A 17,966-nucleotide genomic window follows, 5' to 3' on the forward strand; every position below is an offset into this window, starting at 1 on the left:
AGTTATGCTGTTTTAGCCTTTTACTTTTTAATACTCCCATGTTTCACTTAAAGCTCCAAAATAGAGAAAAGCAGCATGGTGATTTCAAAGCAGGAAGTCATCAAATGTACGAAGGGCATACTGTGTGCCAGACAAATGATTTACTGCTATGCTAAACAAAAGGGAAATTTAGCTTCTTCGGCTGTGTCCAAAAAAAAAAAAAAAAAAAATCTGATTAACCCTTCCAGACAAAAAAAGATTTTCTAAATTCCTGGATATTCACTAGAACATGTTACTCTAGCTCTTTTTTTTTTTTTTTTTTTTTTTTTTTGTGAGGTACGCAGGCCTCTCACTGTTGTGGCCTCTCCCGTTGTGGAGCACAGGCTCCGGACGCGCAGGCTCAGCGCGCTGCGGCATGTGGGATCCTCCCAGACCGGGGCATGAACCCGTGTCCCCTGCATCGGCAGGTGGACTCTCAACCACTGCGCCACCAGGGAAGCCCATTACTCTAGTTCTTTAACTTCCCTTCACTTCTGCAACCACTGACAGTAGGCTTACACTCACTGAAACTGCCCTGGCAAATGTTCCCAACGACCTCCGGACCCACAAACCCAACGAACACTCTTCAGTCACATCCAACTGAAACTCTCTGCTGGTTGGACTGAAGCAGCCTCTCTGTCCTTCTTGACAGTCTTGACTCCCTTGGATTCTGCATCCTCCAGCTCTTCACACCTGCTGACGGTTGTTTTTCAGATGTCTTATCTGTGGTCTCCAAATGGAGGTGCAGTTTTCCCTCCACCAAATACTTCTCCACAGAAGGCAGACTGTTCACGGATGAACATGACCCATACTTTTCCACCCACTCAGTGTTTGATTCTGCTCAGGGTGGTCCCTATGCTCCTCTCTGCCTGTCCAAGACCTACCAATCCTTCAAGGTCCAACTCTTCAGTGAAACTTTCCTCCACTCATCTCCTGAGATGTTCACAATCTTTCCCACCTTTGTACTCCCATAGTTTGCATTGCAGTTACCCTACCAAATATTCATTCCTGTACATTCTCATCTGTCCTACAGGTTGGGAGCTCTTTCTTCACGACTGCTGTAATAGCCAGTGCCAAAAACCACGCTTGACACATACTTGGAGCTCATCGGATTTTAGCTATGAGCATTATTATTACTCACCTTTGCATTTTTCAGACCTCCAGTTTCTTAAATATCGGAAAATCAATCAGTTTTGAATTCATTAATTAATGAATGCCTTAAGAATGAATAGACTCTCTTGGTGGGAAAACAGAGTGGACAGGGGACTCACCTATAGTAGGTAGTAGTGAGGTTAAAAAGGAAAACAAACAAACTAGTGAACGATAGTAAAGAAAATGGCTAGGAGCCCCAAAAGGAGAGAACAGAGGAAACTTCTAACAATCCACAGGTGTATGGAAACAGAGCGGGGCCTTGTGGGGCTCCCAGGCATGGAGGCCTTTTTTGTTCCCCGTTTCTTGTAGGCAAGACTCCAGCCTCCGTGACCTTCCCTGAGCTCCAAAGGGCAGATTCAAGCGGTTGCTAATCAAGGGAGGAGCAGCCACGAAACCGCCTAAGGCAAGATTAAAGGGACAAGAGAAGCTCATCAAGATTAGGAGACCGGGGACTTCCCTGGTGGCGCAGTGGTTAAGAATCTGCCTACCAATGCAGGGGACATGGGTTCGAGCCCTGGTCTGGGAAGATTCCACTGGCCATAGAGCAACTAAGCCCGTGCGCCACAACTACTGAGCTTGTGCTCTAGAGCCCGTACTCCACAACAAGAGAAGCCACCGCAATGAGAAGCCCATGCACTGCAACGAAGAGTAGCCCTGCTCGCCACAACTAAAGAAAGCCAGCATGCAGCAAGACCCAATGCAGCCATAAATAAATAAATAAAAGATTAGGAGGCCGACCACCTGAGACCCTGCACACACCCTCATCTTGCCAGCAACTCCATCCTTGGGAAGCACTGTTGTAAAACTCCTTATTTGGATTGGGACACAGCCCCTCATGGGTTTTGGAGAAAGGAGACTGCTGTGTCCCCCTTTGCCTGGCAAAGTAATAAAGCTCTCCTTTTCTCCTTCACCCAGAACTGTCTCCGAGATTCGGTTCGGCACTGGTGTACAGAGAAGCTGAGCTTTCAGTAACAATACCATCTGTTTCATACGTTATCTTTGGAATACAGCAACTCCTTGTGCCAGTCACCCAGATGAAGGGAGACTTCTCACTGGGTAGTGACTCTGCCTCTGACTCAGCCTGGCGAACACCAAAGCCCAGTGGAATGGTAGCGCGCTGTACAGGTACATTATCCTGTTTTCTCTGAGCCTCCTTACGCACAGGGAGAAGAGAACTAACAAGAAGGACAAAGGAAAATATGAGGAAAGTCAATTTGAGGTTGGTTTTTCTAATATGTATTTGAGTGGCTGTATCAAGGGAATTTACTATATAAAAGAGCTAGATATTTTTTTCATCAAGAAAAAGAATCAATTAGTATCCTGTTTTTGAATTACTCTACAAGAATATCCTTCTGCCAAGTATTCTGTATTATGGTTTTTTGATGTAAGTACCATTTCCTTTGAACTTTTGTTGTTTTTAATTCAGCCAAATTGACTGGCTTCTTGAAAGCACTATTTTTGGACAAATACAAGGGGAAATTAATCACGATGCCCAAGTGATGGTCTGGGTGTACTATTTCATTATTTTCAGCTTAGTCTAAGAAATATGTAAGCAGTTTTTCACCCAGAGAGTAAAAATGTTCCAATTTATTAGAAAGTACTTGTTACTGGAAGCAGTGAAGAACAGAAGTGTAATCATCGAAACCATCCCAGCTGCTTCTATGCAGGCAATGCCGGCCAGTAATTGTGCTGAAATGATGAGCTTGCATCTGCTAAGGTGTGGCTTGAAAAGTCTGGAAGATGTCACTCTCCAAGACCAAGGGCATGACAGGACCAGTTCCAGACAAGACTCCTTAAAATGCAAAAATCCCTGGGAGGAGCAACTCTATTTCTAATGCATGTCTTGAAGGTGAACGTCAAGAGTTCACTGGACACCTCACTGGCAAAAACAAAACAAGACAAAACAAACAAAAAACCAGCCAATTTGCAAATTTTGCAAAAAGCCAGTGCTAACAATAAAGGTCAAAGGTCATTCTGTCTACAATGTTGGTTCAACAAATTCCCATAGATCACACAACAGAGTCCAAAGACGGCAGAGTACTGGTACCAGAAAACACAGAGAATTGTCTATCATGTCCAAAACCCTGGCTATGGAGATGAAGAGAATGAGTGAGATCAAAAAGAAGCCTAAGAAAAAGAAAACTGGCATGAAGAGGCTGAGTGAACCTCCATCTCCTAGTTTCCCCCCACGTCACTTCCAGGGTACATCTCCTACAGGCAGACTTGATTTCGGTCTCATCTCCCCAATATTATAAGCCTTTTTCTCTGTGTGTCACCCTCCTGATTTCAACCAGTGGTTCCAGTCCCCCACAAGGCTGACCCTCATAGATCAGGGAATATGAAGCCCCAGGGTTGCGTGGTGCCCAGCCCGTGGCCATGTGACACTCCTCCCCGCCTCCCCAGTTTTCTCAAGATCCAGATCACACCAAAATGCAAGGCTCACGTCATGGTCCACTTCCTTGATGTGAAAGAAAACTTCCTCAATTTCTCTTAAATAAAAAATTCTCATCATTTCACAAAATGGCTTTGGCCCTGGAGTTCACAGAGTGAGTCTACTTCAAAGAAATCCTGAAGACGAAGAATAAATATAAAGGTCCTAGAGCCCACCCTGCACATCCCCCGAGTGGAAATGTCATAAAGGAAGGGACACAACCGAGAGACAGAGAATCTGGATCTGGAGCAAACGTTAACTAAATTGCTGGGCGACCTTGGGCAAGTCACATAACTTGTCTGAGTGTCAGTTTCACACTTGAAATATAAAGGAGGTGGACAGACACCTCAAAGCTGCTTGTCAGCCCTGATACTTTATAGAACCTCGGAACAGCACATGCAGAGGAAGGGTATTTGAGTCATAACACACCTATCACAGGGAGGGTGATAGGTGGCCTTTGAGGTCTGGGAGACAACTCACTAAATGCTCATAAATGTCAAGCTGAAGAGCATATAGGCCTGAGCCGAGGGTACCTAAACTCTCTGTCCCTCTTCTCAGTGCCAGATCTTTAAATAGACTTTTTTTTTTTCTTGTCTCTGTTGTGGCAAACCTGGCCCATAGCTGTCACATTTTCACTCTTAGCTAAAACACACACACACCCTCCTGTGACGATGAAATGTAAATATGAGAAATACAAATATTCCTCTAAATATAGGAACACTCTCGTTTTTAACAAATCTAGTATTGCAAAATCTGCATTTACAAGAACAGATACTTAATATGTATGTGTGTGCATATACATATATGGGGGGATGGATTATTTGCTTTGCAAATGAATTCACCATGAAATTCCTTATAATATCAGGTCCTTCATTTCTCCACTGCCTCCCCTACAAATATCTTACACTCTTTGCTTATGTATGGCTGCTCAGGAATACATCTATTTTGGAAGGTAAGGCATCCTGTATTCACAAAGATTAAGGGAGAGCAAAATGCATTTCTTTGGCGCCTTCTACTTAATTTCTTTACTGTCCCGGGTGTATGGGCTTGTATTTTGCATGCCTAGGCTCTGGAACCATATCTGGAAACACCATGAACATAAAAGCCATGTGAATCTTAAATACGGTCCACAACCTACCATGATATAACATCCTTCTACAGAAATTAGAGTCTAGAAGAGCCACAGGCTTCACACAAGCCACCATGCCTGGAGGAAAAAAGCTGATGACAGTGCTTTGTGAAGAGTTCTCAGGTCACTGTTGGACCTTCCACTCAGGTCAATAGCTGTAGGCTGGGAGCAGCTTAAAAAATCGGACTAATATACTCTGACTCCTTAAACAATAAATGTTAATAGAACAATAACCACATTTCTGGCAGTGGTGAAGTTATTTTTAGTAATGGTGGTGCTCTGGAAACTTTCATCTTTTGCTGTGAAATGCAAAGGTGATTTTTCTCAGCCTATAAATGGTAAGCTCAACCGCACTTGTTTGTTTTTCATTTGAGTTTTGCCTTTTTTCTATTTCTCTTTACCCCAGGGGTTCCCTTATCTGTAGGCACTCACAGGTTAGAACAGGAACAGATCAGATCCCCCTGGTTTAGGGTAGATTGTAAGTAATATGTCTGATGCTAACAGCACCGAACAAAGGCTTCGTCTCATTCAATTTTTAGTATTCCCCTAGAGGCTTATGCAACTTAAGAACCTAACAAAAACAAAAAGGAAAACAGCAACCTCACTCTTAAATCATCCTCTCCTCAAAAAAAAAAAAAAAGTTATTGTTTCCCCACTTAGAGAAATATAATTGTCCAAGGCTCAGAAACTCAGAAGAATCCCAGCTCCCTCTTGGATCCTTAAAAACATTCTCTTAGTGGGGGACCTGGTAGCCACAGAAGGTTGGTGGGGATGGACAGTGGAAAGTGCCCTGGACCAAGAATCAGGAGGCCTAAGATGAGATCTGGACAACCCATTAACCCTTCTGGGCCTGTCTCCTCATTATAAATTATAGATAATGATACCACATTATTATTGAGATCGAATGAGATAATAGACTTGAAAATGCTTTGTGAAAGTACCAAGTTTTCACAATACAATGCTCTGCTGATTTGAGTGCATCTCAACTCCTATGACCTTGTAAAATATTAAAGCTGAAAGTCACAAAAAAGAGAGAAAAGAGTAAGACTGGTTTAAACAAAGTTTCCTTCTCTTTCTCTCTGTCTCTCTGTCTTTCCCTCTACCTCTTTATCTCTCTTTTACTCTACCTTCTGGAAAAAAGCAAAAGTAGCAATTGATCTTAACTCTGCCTTCTAATAATCATGACTTTTTCACAGTTTGCAACCACAGTCAAGGGCTAAATTAGATATTCTCATTGATTACCTACTACTAAGTGTTAAATTATTATCAAAATTATGTCATGAAGAAATTTTCTGCTCCTAGAGAAGCTTGATGTTAGAATCAGCATCTATTCATTTATTCGTTCGTTCAACAAAAACGTATTCAGTGCAAACTTGTGCCAGGCACTAGGGATACAGGAATGAATAAGGAAACTAGTCCTTTTCCCCATGAAGTTCACAGTCCAGTGAGGTAGACAGGCTCATAATCTCTTATTTTATACCTTCAGACTAGAGACACAATAACTGAAAAAACTGGACTCTACCTGCAGCTCCCCTTCCATTATGCTCAGTAGCTGGATGAGGTCTTCTTTGGATAACTCCAAGGATTTCTTATTCTTTCGTTCACTTTCTCCAGATGGTTTTAGGTGTCGTTTGACAGTTCCTGAGGCCGTGACATCTTCCTCCTTTCTATTTGATTTGTTCTTCTTTTTTGTATCTTCCGAGAGACTTTTATCATCAGCATTGCTGATGATGGAGGACTTGGGGCAGGAGACATGCCCGTTGGATGAACTTTCACCGCCCTGGTTTCGGGATCTCATTCCCACCTACAACACATGAAAAAAGATAAGCTGTTTTTACCACCACTGAAATTATTTTTGTCTAACTACTTAGAAACGAATAGCAGCTTTACAACGTCACCAAGAAAGAAAAACCAAAAGATCAGTCCCAAGTTAGCTTCCTTATAGCTTTAATGAACGTGTCGTTAAAAACTTCAGGAAAATACTTCGACCATCTTCAGGAAAAAATGAAAATGTGATTCTAACCTCACAAACATCTCAAGCCAAGTAATCAAGGTCAACATCAGCAAGGCTAAGTCACGCTGATAGCACTGCTGATTCTATCAAGTATCTTTGATAGAATGTGATAAGAATGGCACTTTAGGGCCTCCCTGGTGGCGCAGTGGTTGAGAGTCCGCCTGCCGATGCAGGGGATACGGGTTCGTGCCCCGGTCCGGGAGGATCCCATATGCCGCGGAGCGGCTGGGCCCGTGAGCCATGGCCGCTGGGCCTGCGCATCCGGAGCCTGTGCTCCGCAACGGGAGAGGCCACAACAGTGAGAGGCCCGCATACCACAAAAAGAAAAAAAAAAAAAAAGAATGGCACTTTACCTCTGTGATCTTCCTTCTCCAAAACATGACCCAAGTCTAATAATGAGAGAAACATCAAGCTGATCCCAACTGAGAGACACTCTACAGAATGCCTGACCAGTAATTTTTAAAACTATCAAGGTCATCAGAAACAAGGAAAATTTGAATAACTGTCACAGCCAAGAGAAGGCTAAGAACACATGAGAACTAAACATAATGTGGCATCCTGGATGGGATCCTGAAACAGAAGAAAGACATTAGGGAAAAATTGAGGAACTATGAATAAAACATGGACTTTAGTCAATAATAATGTGTCAGTATTGGGTTATTAATTGTAACAAATGTACCACACTAACGTAAGGCGTTAATTATAGAGGAAATGGGGGTGGGGTGTATGGGAACCCCCAGTATTATCTTTGCAATAATTCTGTGAATCTGAAGCTTTTGTAAAATAAAAAGGTTATTTTTTTTAATGATTCTAAATTGTTTATCAGAAAATGCAAACCTCAAACCCTGCCAGGAATAAGTTGGAAGTCACAATGTGCAGAAAAATCCACATAGAGTGAGGGTTGGCGGGACTTGAAGTGGAGAGAGAAAAAGGGAATAGCCAAGGGAAGGGGGGCTAGTTTTTAGTGATATGGAATTCTATTTTTCCATAGCCTCTTTTTCAAAAGCAGGGTGGTTTTTTTTTTGTTTTTTGTTTTTTTTTAATGTCAGTCATTTACAGTAATAAGAGCAAGAGTACAAAGAATTGGGAGAAAACAGATCAATTTCAAAATCAAAAATTTTTTAAATATTTTGAGGTAAAATAAAGAAAAAAGACAAAACAGCAGTTAATCTGTCCCATGGGGAGCACATTTGAGTCATTCCATTTTGAACTCTTTGCAGAGTCTGTGTCAATCTCTGAGCAAAAGAACTTGACTAACAGGTATGATACAAACAAACACACTGAGCTCAAAGGCTAAGCATCCAACAGGGAAGATAGCTCTAATATCCTGGGGGCGGTACCACAAAATTTGCCTAAACCCTTAAATAGAGTAGCTTAGTGCATGGGCTTATTTAAAACTCACAGTATAAATAGCCCTTCCCTTGTACAGCTAAGCAGCAAGATTTTCATTACTCATTCCAGAGAAAATACAGAGACTTGTTTTCTGAAAGTAAGTTTCCTTTATGAACCCAACCATAGTTAAGAAACCAAGGAAAGCTTTTCAAAACACTAGGTTTATAATAGAAAAATAAATACAGTGTGATGTTTCCTTTTAGATAGTGAATATTCAATTCTTCTAACAAATCTTGAAATCTACATTCATGCTCCTTTTCTGAACTGAACCCTTACAACCAGATGGACCCTTTTGTGTGTGTGTGTGAACTTTCTATAGCACCCTAATTTTGAACACTATAAACTGAAAATGTGGTCCTTAATACTAGCGCCGTGTTTTCTGGTTTACTCAGTGATTAGTTCCTGAAATTTTAGAGCATTTTTGTGCTTTGCTGGTGAACAAAGAATAAATGTTTCTTTGTAATGGAAGCCAGAGCACTTTAGAGCAGACCCTACTGTATTTTCTCACAGCTTGTTTGTGGCAGAGTGGGCTGACTTAAATCCCAAGCCAAAAAAAAAGGACGAGACGAATAGAAGGTTTTGAATGTCAGCACAATACACCACCCCGAATATGTCTCTTTAGCATATTGATTACTTTAAGCTCATTATTTTTAAGAAACAGCAGACACATGTGAAGCTCTGAAACCTGGGTGGGAATTACCCTTTTTTAAGACATATTTACATTTATAAGGGAAATCTCTGTAAGGGTGTCTCCCTCACTGTACCAGGAAGAGAAGGATGACTCTAAAATCTCTAGAAACTCTTATCAATGCAGAAGGCAATGACTTAAATCTGCATTTACTATGCTTTCCTTGTTTACTGTGGTTTCCTCATAACCTCTCATAAGTGGCTCCCCAACTCCCGATATCTTTCTTTTGTCTTTAGCTGAAGCTGGTATTTAAGGTGATGGCTTGGGCCATTTCAGAGAGTTACGTGGTTTTCCTGGGTCTCTCCCATGTATACCAGAGGTATACATGTCATTAAACTTCTGTTTGTTTTCTCCTACTAATCTGTATTTTTATTACAGGGTTATGTCAGCCAAGAATCTTAGAAGGGTAAAGGGAAAATTATTTTTCTTCCCTCCACAGTTTCAAATTTAACTCTTGACCTGTTACACATCATAACTAAGACACATGGGCTTCCCAAATTGAATTGTGACTCCCTATGACTCCATGCCACATGTGAATTTCTTTGATCTGAAATAATTTTCTCTGTTAGATCTTAAGGCTCTTTGGGATGGTACATCAAATATTGATTTAACAACTTCAATTTAGATCATGCGTTAATGGAAGTTCCAGGCAATATTTCCCAAGGCACGGGAAGTAAGATGGTAATGTCTTAAAGTTAATCATATGCAACATTTGTGTTTGACTCTAGCATGTGCTTGTGTCTTTTTTTCCCTGGATTTCCTGTATCTATTATAGGATCTATAGCATTAGGATATCTGTAAAATAGGACAAATGCATATCTATATATATATTACATGCACTTAATTATATTTGCAAACACACAGAAAGTGGCATTTACCTAGTACCAACTCTATATTTAGTTGTTTCTAAAAATTTCAGTCTAATATTGAAACGAAGCAAATCCTGTGGGGCCCTCCCGGGTGCAAAAGTCCATCCATGTTCCCCATATTTTGTTTGTAGAAAAAGGTGTTAGTCTCCTAGGCCTTCCCTGAGTTACAAAAAGCAGACTCAAGCAGTTACCAATTAGGAAAGTGAGGGATTGAAGAAGCAAAGGAAAAGCAGTCAAGCAAGAAAAGTAATAATAGCTTAAACAATAGTTCAGCAATAAAGCAGAGCCCCAGTTCCTCCTCAGGGGATATACATAACATATCTTTGAGTTGTTCTGCAGAAACGAAGACCCACCCCCCCAACCCGCAGGTGGAGGGTCACCAGACTACATGCTGATCACCAGATTACATGCTGGTCACCAGACTACATGCTGACCACAAGCAGGTAGACCCCAGACTGGTTGGAACTAGAAGGTTGATGTTGAAGATTCCTGAAACATCATCCCATTACCTCACCACCAACCAACTGGAGGAAAGTCATGCACCCTACAATCCTCACCCCAAACGTTGCCTTAAGAAAACCTTCCTTGAAAGCCATCAGGGAGTTTGGGTCCTTTGAGCATAAGCCACCCATTCTCCTTGTTGAGTCCTGCAATAAACGCTGCACTTTCCTTCATCACAACCCAGTGTCAGTAGATTGGCTTTGTTGTGCCACAGGCAAGTGGCCTCAAGTTCAGTGCAGTAATGATATTAATATTTTTAAATAAAATTTTTGTAGTATTACTAGCTTTCACAGAATTATATTAATTAATGAAGATTAATTATAGATTTAATTAATTATTGGCAGGATTAATTACTTTTACAGAAAAAACACATATTTTAGAATTATCTAATTGTTTTATATCACCAATCACATCAAAAGCTTGAGTTTCCCATTCTCTTCCACATGAAATCACTTTAGCTGATGGAAAATCTCATGTGCTGGACCTGTGATTTTTTTTTTTTTTTTTTTTTTTTCCGTATGCGGGCCTCTCGCTGTTATGGCCTCTCCCGTTGCGGAGCACAGGCTCCGGATGCGCAGGCTCAGCGGCCATGGCTCACGGGCCCAGCTGCTCCACGGCATGAGGGATCTTCCCGGACCAGGGCACGAACCCGTGTGCCCTGCATCGGCAGGCCGACTCTCAACCACTGTGCCACCAGGGAAGCCCTGTGATGTTAATTCTGTCTTAGCAAGTATTTTTTCTCTGTGACTCTGAAATTTCACATTAATTGCTTTTGCTTTGACACATGCACAAAAATTTTAGTCCTTTCCTAGTGATCCACATAGCGTCTTCTATCTTTACCTCCACAACAAAGTCAGCCGTCAGCACCTGTTCTATCTTAGGATTGCAAAAGTACTCAGAGATAGCAAACCAGTCAAGAAATGTTTTAGAAAGGAATTGGACAACATGTAAGAAGGAGGAAAACATAATTTCTCAATAGTGTAACCAAGCCTGCCCTCAATAATATCCACTTTAAACCACTTTATTCTACTTAGTAGGAGATAGAGTCCAGACAAGAACAGACTTTCATGCATCACATTTAGTGACATTCATACTCTTCTGTATTCTAATAGCTCTCACTGTTTCTTAAGTGCTACACAGTGTGGTAAGCATTTTACATACAACATCTCAATTAAATTAATATTCACATCAACCCTAGTGGGTGCTATTATTCTCAGTTTTACAGATGAGGCCACTGAGGTTTAAAGAGATTAAATATCTTTTTCTGGATCACACAGCTACTCCTAGGGAATAGAAGAACTAGGATTTGAACCCAGGTGTGACCCTAAATACTTACTCTCTATATGGCTTTTTTCTAAGTTCTTAAACACATGCAAATTGGAAGTTAAGGGGCCACCCTGGAAAGCAGATGACCCAGACAGTTTTACAACTGTTTTCTAAATTCATGTTTTTTCACTTCATATGACAGAGTTGGAGAAATTCATTCATCTGTCTTCTTCCATAGGCACTCTTGCAAAACTCACACAGCAACTGAAATTAGGTTGCTAAGCAAAAATACTCTTCCCAAAATAATTAACCTGCTGCAGACCTTGTAAAATGATGACTCATTTAAAAATCTTTCTGAGAAGCAACAGGGCTAATTACTAAGGATACAGGGTATGAAAACAGGATGTAGTCTGAACAGGGACCATTACAGACGTAATGTGTTAAAAGTCCCAGAGTTGAACAATAGTAAATAAACATTTAGTCAGAGTTGGCCAAATTCTGTCCATTGTGCTCACAGGAGTAGCAGGCAGATAACAGAAAGGCATCTGGCACTCTGTAGGCTTCTTAGTAGTTAGTGGGGGGTGGGGGCAGAATACATGACCCCAAATATGCCACTTTGGCATGTGGGTCGTTTTGAGCTAAAGGCAGTCAAACCCAGCAGACTCAGGTAAAGCTCTTTTCCTCCCCATCAACTGCCTAAATTTACATTGGAAAGAGGGCCTATACCAGGAAGAGAGATACGTTTTACCTAAGAAACGTAATCTGTAATAGGGCAACATTTGTTTTTCAAACATTTCCTCTGCCTTCCTGTGAACGGCCTTCCTCCCCCTTGTATCCCTAGACCCATATCCCTTTCCTTAGCTCAAGGTTTTATATAAGCTTCAATTACCTGGCTGCCATTCAGGTCTCAGATTTTCATGGGACTCCTGTATGTATAAAATTAAATGTTTTTCTCCTATTAATCTGCCTTATATAAATTTCATTATTAAACCAGCCAAAGAAGGTTGGGACATGTAAATAACAAATTTTCTGAATGAAGCCAAGAATGCTTTTGCTTCGTCCCAATGCATAACCTTTGAAGAAAGTGCTCCTCAAGAAAATGGGGTAAAGAAATTGAAGATTCACACCTTCAGATTTAGAACTGTTTTGTTTTGTTTTGTTTTTGAATCAATGTTATTTGGGGCACAGATTCTTCTATTTAGTAAGTAAATCATGAAATGAAGTAAATGAAATACATTTACTTTTCCTTGCATAGTAATTAGTCAGCAACACTTTGCATGGAATTTTCTGACTACGGTGTGAAGAAAAGAAAGACCAAATTTTATTCCAAACCTCCCTCTTTTAGGTCTATGGTCATCTCTCTTCTTCCTTTTCCTCCTCATATGTTGGGCAATAAACAGTGTACTGTCAGATGAACAATATCCTAGGAATCAGAAAATATTTATAACAATTTTGAGTAATTTATACTGAACTAACAAGTATTTCTAGAGCCTTTGAACAAGTAAAAAGGACAAAGAAAAAAGTCCTCAGCAATTAAACACCCGTTCCAGCTGCCATCTTTGTTAGTTCCTGCAAATCTTGACCTTGATTTTTCCGTAGCAGTCTCACCCTTGCTCTTGCCTCCTTTCAGATTTGTCTTTCCATGTTATGATTCAATGCTGGTCACAAAACTCTCCATCCCTACCACCCACAAAAACTTCTTTTCTGCATAAATTAGGTTTTGGCATTTTTCCTATGCTTCTCAAGTATCCATCCACCTCCTGGTTTGTTTCTGGTTTTATTTTACTTATATTCTTTTTCAAGAACCTACCCAATGCACAGGTTGAGATACCACAATAATTTTATTTATATAATTTCCATTTTTAATTACTTTATAGAATTATAACTATATTGCATAGCAAAAAGGAAAGCATAAAATTACAGAAAGCCTACTTTTTCCAGTGTGGCCTGGCAAAAAGCCTGCTGCAAGTGGGGCTTCCAGAACATGAGCATGGAACTGTACTGATTCTTTCTTTTATACATAAATGACAATACCCACAGCACCCAAAACCAGAGGCAAAAGAAAACATCTGTTATGTGAATTTTAAGATGCAAAAGACCCATCAAATCAACTAGTATATTCCCGATCGGTGCCAGATTATTTCCTCTGCTTATCTTATTTACTTGGTTAAGTCTAGTTATAAATATCCCAACTCATGAAATGTTCAAACATTTTTCAGGAGATTATCGCTCATTCTAACTGCACATACTGTTAATAAATGTTCCTAGGTTTGCCCTTAAATTTTCTTTACAATTTTCTTTCATTTTCATAATCCTATTTATGCAGCAAGCCATGTTAAATGATTTTTCACTTCTCATTATCTACACTCATAAAATCCTCAAAATAACTAAGGTTTTTGTTTATGTGAAACCTTTTCATTCTACTAGGACAAATCTACCCAGACCAACTGAATATTCTTCTAAATGATTTCACAAAATGTTAGAATTCAAGAAAGGGGATTCTGTTGGAGTCACTGCAGTGATGTTGTAACCAAAAGTTTAAGGAAAATATGACAACTGTGGCAAAATAGAAAAATATTATTCTACTCTAGCTTAAAACCATGGTGAAATATTTTATGGAGTTCTGCTTAATATTTTTCAAGGAAGATAACAGCAGACCTGGAAAAGGTTTCCAGAAAAAAAAAAAATAACAAGAGAATAGATCAGGGAACTGCCATGAAATAAGAAAAAAAAATTTTAATTGTATATTGAGTCTGAATGAATGTACAATTGGAGGGTTTTAAATCTTTGAATATAAAATAGGGTGGCCTCTCTTTTTGTTTTATCTGACAAAGAAAACATCTCTGGAAAATTACCAGACTCCTGGTTAGCCAGAACTAGAATTCCTTCCTGTATTTCATCACTTCTGAAAAGGCCCAGCCCCACAATTGACAAGAATCAGTCATTTCCTTTCACTCACAAAAGAGCCTTATCTATAGCTACAGAGAAAAATATCTTAGGCTTTCTCTCAGCAGTCTACATGTGATGAATTATTCTTAAATATTATTATACTTCTATTCACAATAATAGTAGTTGACCTTTACTGAGGAGCTTATGCTCTGAGCATTGGGTTAAGTATCTGACATAGATAGTATCATCTCATGAAATCCTGATAGCAATGCATAAAGCAGGTGCTATAATTACTTCTTTTAAAAAGATAAGGAAAGTGAGGCTTAGAGAGATTTAGACATTTGCCCAAAATAGAACGGCCAGTACCTGGGAAAGGCTGAACCAGAACACAGGCTTGTTTGGATTCTCCAGGTACAAGGAGGAAGCTGAATGGCAGTTTTTACCTCTATACCAGGACCACAGCAACACAAATGAACTCGCAGCCATCCTTTCCTGGGGCTGAAATAAGTTTACTCACAGGGTATAGCATTCACTAAATAGTCTCAAGCAACAAGAGTTGACATAGAATCCCACTACTGCAGCAGATTTTTTCCCTCTAATTTCTACTTGTGTAATAGCTTGTTCTTCTAAGACCACCTTCTCTTCCCCTGCTCCCCCGACACTGTCTTCTTACTTCTCAGTGCTTGAGGTTCTCAAGGAGCTGAAGAGTAACTTTGCCCTTGCAGTGTTCTGACTTCTGAGTCTTTGAATTTAAAAAGTCACTAAGACTCAAGAAATACAATAATTGCTATACGACTGGATATGGATGAACTGATTCTTTTAATTAGGCAAATTAAGAAAAATTCTAGTTTGCACAGTAGCTGATTATTCTAGTAAGCCAACTGTGCAAAATTTCCTGTTAGAAAAAAATGTTTGTCTTTCTGCAGAAAATATTCTCAAATAATTGAATTACGTTTTTCAAGAAATGAGAGGCAAATCACAATGGCTGGATGTTAACAAGATGGGTTAGCCTCCCTGCGGAGAAAGACATGCAGGGGTTTGGGTGATATCACAGCTTCATGCTGACAAGGGAGAAGATGGGATACTGCACAGATCACCCCATCCGTGTGCTGACGATGACTTCATGAGTTCTAATTGCCAACACTTATGTCAACTGTATGTAGGTGTCCTTTAAATGCCTTTTATTTTAAATTTCTCAACTTCTTTTTTTAACATCTTTATTGGCATATAATTGCTTTACAATGGTGTGTTAGTTTCTGCCGTATAACAAAATGAATCAGCTATAGGTATACATATATCCCCATATCCCCTCCCTCTTGCATCTCCCTCCCACCCTCCCTATCTCACCCCTCTAGGTGGTCACAAAGCACCGAGCTGATCTCCTTGTGCTATGCAGCTGCTTCCCACTAGCTATCTATTTTACATTTGGTACTGTATATATGTCCATGCCACTCTCTCACTTCGTCCCAGCTTATACTTCCCCCTCCCTGTGTCCTCAAGTCCATTCTCTACATCTGTGTCTTTATTCCTGTCCTGCCCCTAGTTTCATTAGAACCTTTTTTTTTTTAGATTCCGTATATATGTGTTAGCATACAGTATTTATTTTTCTCTTTCTGACTTACTTCACTCTGTATGACAGACTCTAGGTCCATCCACCTCACTACAAATAGTTCAATTTCGTTCCTTTTTATGGCTGAGTAATATTCCACTGTATATATGTGCCACATCTTCTTTATCCATTCATCTGTCGATGGACACTTAGGTTGCTTCCATGGTCTGGCCACTGTAAATAGTGCTGCAATGAACAGCAACCTAAAATCAGCTGTAATGTAGGAAGTCATGGGCTGTGTCTGTTTCGAACTCCTTCTGACTTTGGTCTTTTCTGAGCATCCTTGTCTTGGGATAGACCAGAGTATAGGGGGCCTAAACTGAAAACAAACACAGCTACTTTATAAACCAAGCCAGGAGAAAAGTAAAAATTATTCCTATTGGAACGCATTCTATGAATGCTACTGAAGCCATATGATTGTCAAAGGTGTTTGATGTTTAAAGACTCTCTTCACTTTGATGCTGTGTGAAGAGGCTGTGAATTCTATGGCCATTAACCAAATTTCATAAACCCAGTTGCTATTTGAGTGCAAAGGCTGGAAAGAACCGTCAAGAGGAGAATTTTGTGATTAGCTAATTAAGGTGCCTTAGGAATTGACTCTATCTAAAATGCCATGCTATCCCAGTGCAGAAGTTTCAGGCTCATTTTGTGGGCAGGAAGTATGTAAGAAAATGAATCACCACCTTTTGGAATAATTTTTTCAAACACGTAATGGCCCCTAGCCCCCTCTCTTCTCCACCCTCCAGCCACCCTACCTCAGCGTACCACCCAACTCCACGGTGGACCTAAAGGTGTCCCAAGACCTCATGTATCAACAGCCTCAGCATTTGTTTTTCTAACATGCTGAATCCTCCCCGAGATGTTTGCCATTAGCCCCAAGGAATCAAGAGATCCCCGTCCCCACCGTTAACCCCACACTTACTTATTCTGTAATCCTGGACAAGTTCCTTAAGCTCTCCAACCTGTACTTTTTTCATCTTTAAACTGAGGATAATAATGTCTGCTCCACCCACCACGCGTATGTGAAATCATAACGCCTGTTCTACTCTCCGTACGTGTGTGAAAGTATCTACTAGCAGCGGTAAGGCAGGAAGCATTAATCTGTAGCACATTAACTGCCAGGGTCATCAAACATCTCTCAGCACCTCCACGTAGGTACCATCAGTGACAAAGACACTTTACTTTCAGCTGTGATCATCTACACAGAGGTTAGCAAACTTCCGTAAAGGGGTAAACATTAAATATTTGGGGCTTTGCAGGCTGTGTGGTCTCTGTCCCATTTACTCAACTCTGCTATTGCAACATGAAAGTGGCCACAGACAATTAATTCATAAATGGGTGGGTGTGGCCAGATTTGACCCCTAGTCCTTAGTTTGCCAGCCCTGAATTAGACTGCGTGACAAATATGATTGATGGATGCATTTAAACTGGGAGAAAGGGAGCTGGTTTCTGCCACTCCCCACCCCCTCCCCCAGTGTACAGTCATCAGGAAAATGCCTGAAAATAAGAGAGAAGAAAAAAATTAGGGAGAAAAAGAATGCAGTAACTGTGCCAGCTGCCTACCCATCCTCTTCTTCTCTTGCAGGTAAGTTGAGGAAGGACAATCTTACCTGGCTCTTTCCTTTCCTTCACAAAGTCTGAGGAATCTAAAGTGGAAGAGCTTGACAGGCTAAAATTTGAGAGTAGTCATGCCCGGGATATGCAGACAGAGAGTAGAGACTTAGCAGCATGTGTCGGTACAACGTGGGTGATGGAGACACGCCCACTAAGTATGTGGAGGAGATAGAGGAGTGGCCACGGGCCAGCAAGGGTGGAAGGGAGCTGAGAAGGACGGTCGGCGTGCTCATGGCAGAGTCACAGGGCAGAGGGCTTCACAGCAGACCACCCAAACGGGATGAGACGGAAGGCGCAGCTACTCTCAGGGAATCTGCAGCATCTGAGAGTCGTGGAGAGACACTGAACAGCCCAGAAAGAGCCTCAGCCACCACTTTCACCAGGAGCCAGGCTG

General features: G+C 40.7%; 1 protein-coding gene across 3 annotated transcripts in view; it reads right to left on the minus strand.

The window, feature by feature from the left end:
* FILIP1 (filamin A interacting protein 1) overlaps positions 1-17,966 on the minus strand; it is a 197,601-nt gene that overhangs the window by 99,991 nt on the left and 79,644 nt on the right. For all 3 annotated transcript variants that reach the window (XM_082633350.1, XM_082633349.1, XM_082633351.1), the window contains exon 2: positions 6,253-6,534. In XM_082633350.1, coding sequence (XP_082489476.1) covers positions 6,253-6,528 — 276 coding nt within the window. In that variant the 5' untranslated portion in view covers positions 6,529-6,534. The remainder of the gene's footprint in view (positions 1-6,252; positions 6,535-17,966) is intronic.

This window comes from Mesoplodon mirus (genome assembly GCF_964341445.2).
Source record: "Mesoplodon mirus genome assembly, chromosome: 10".
In the NCBI taxonomy this organism is placed as follows: domain Eukaryota; kingdom Metazoa; phylum Chordata; class Mammalia; order Artiodactyla; family Ziphiidae; genus Mesoplodon; species Mesoplodon mirus.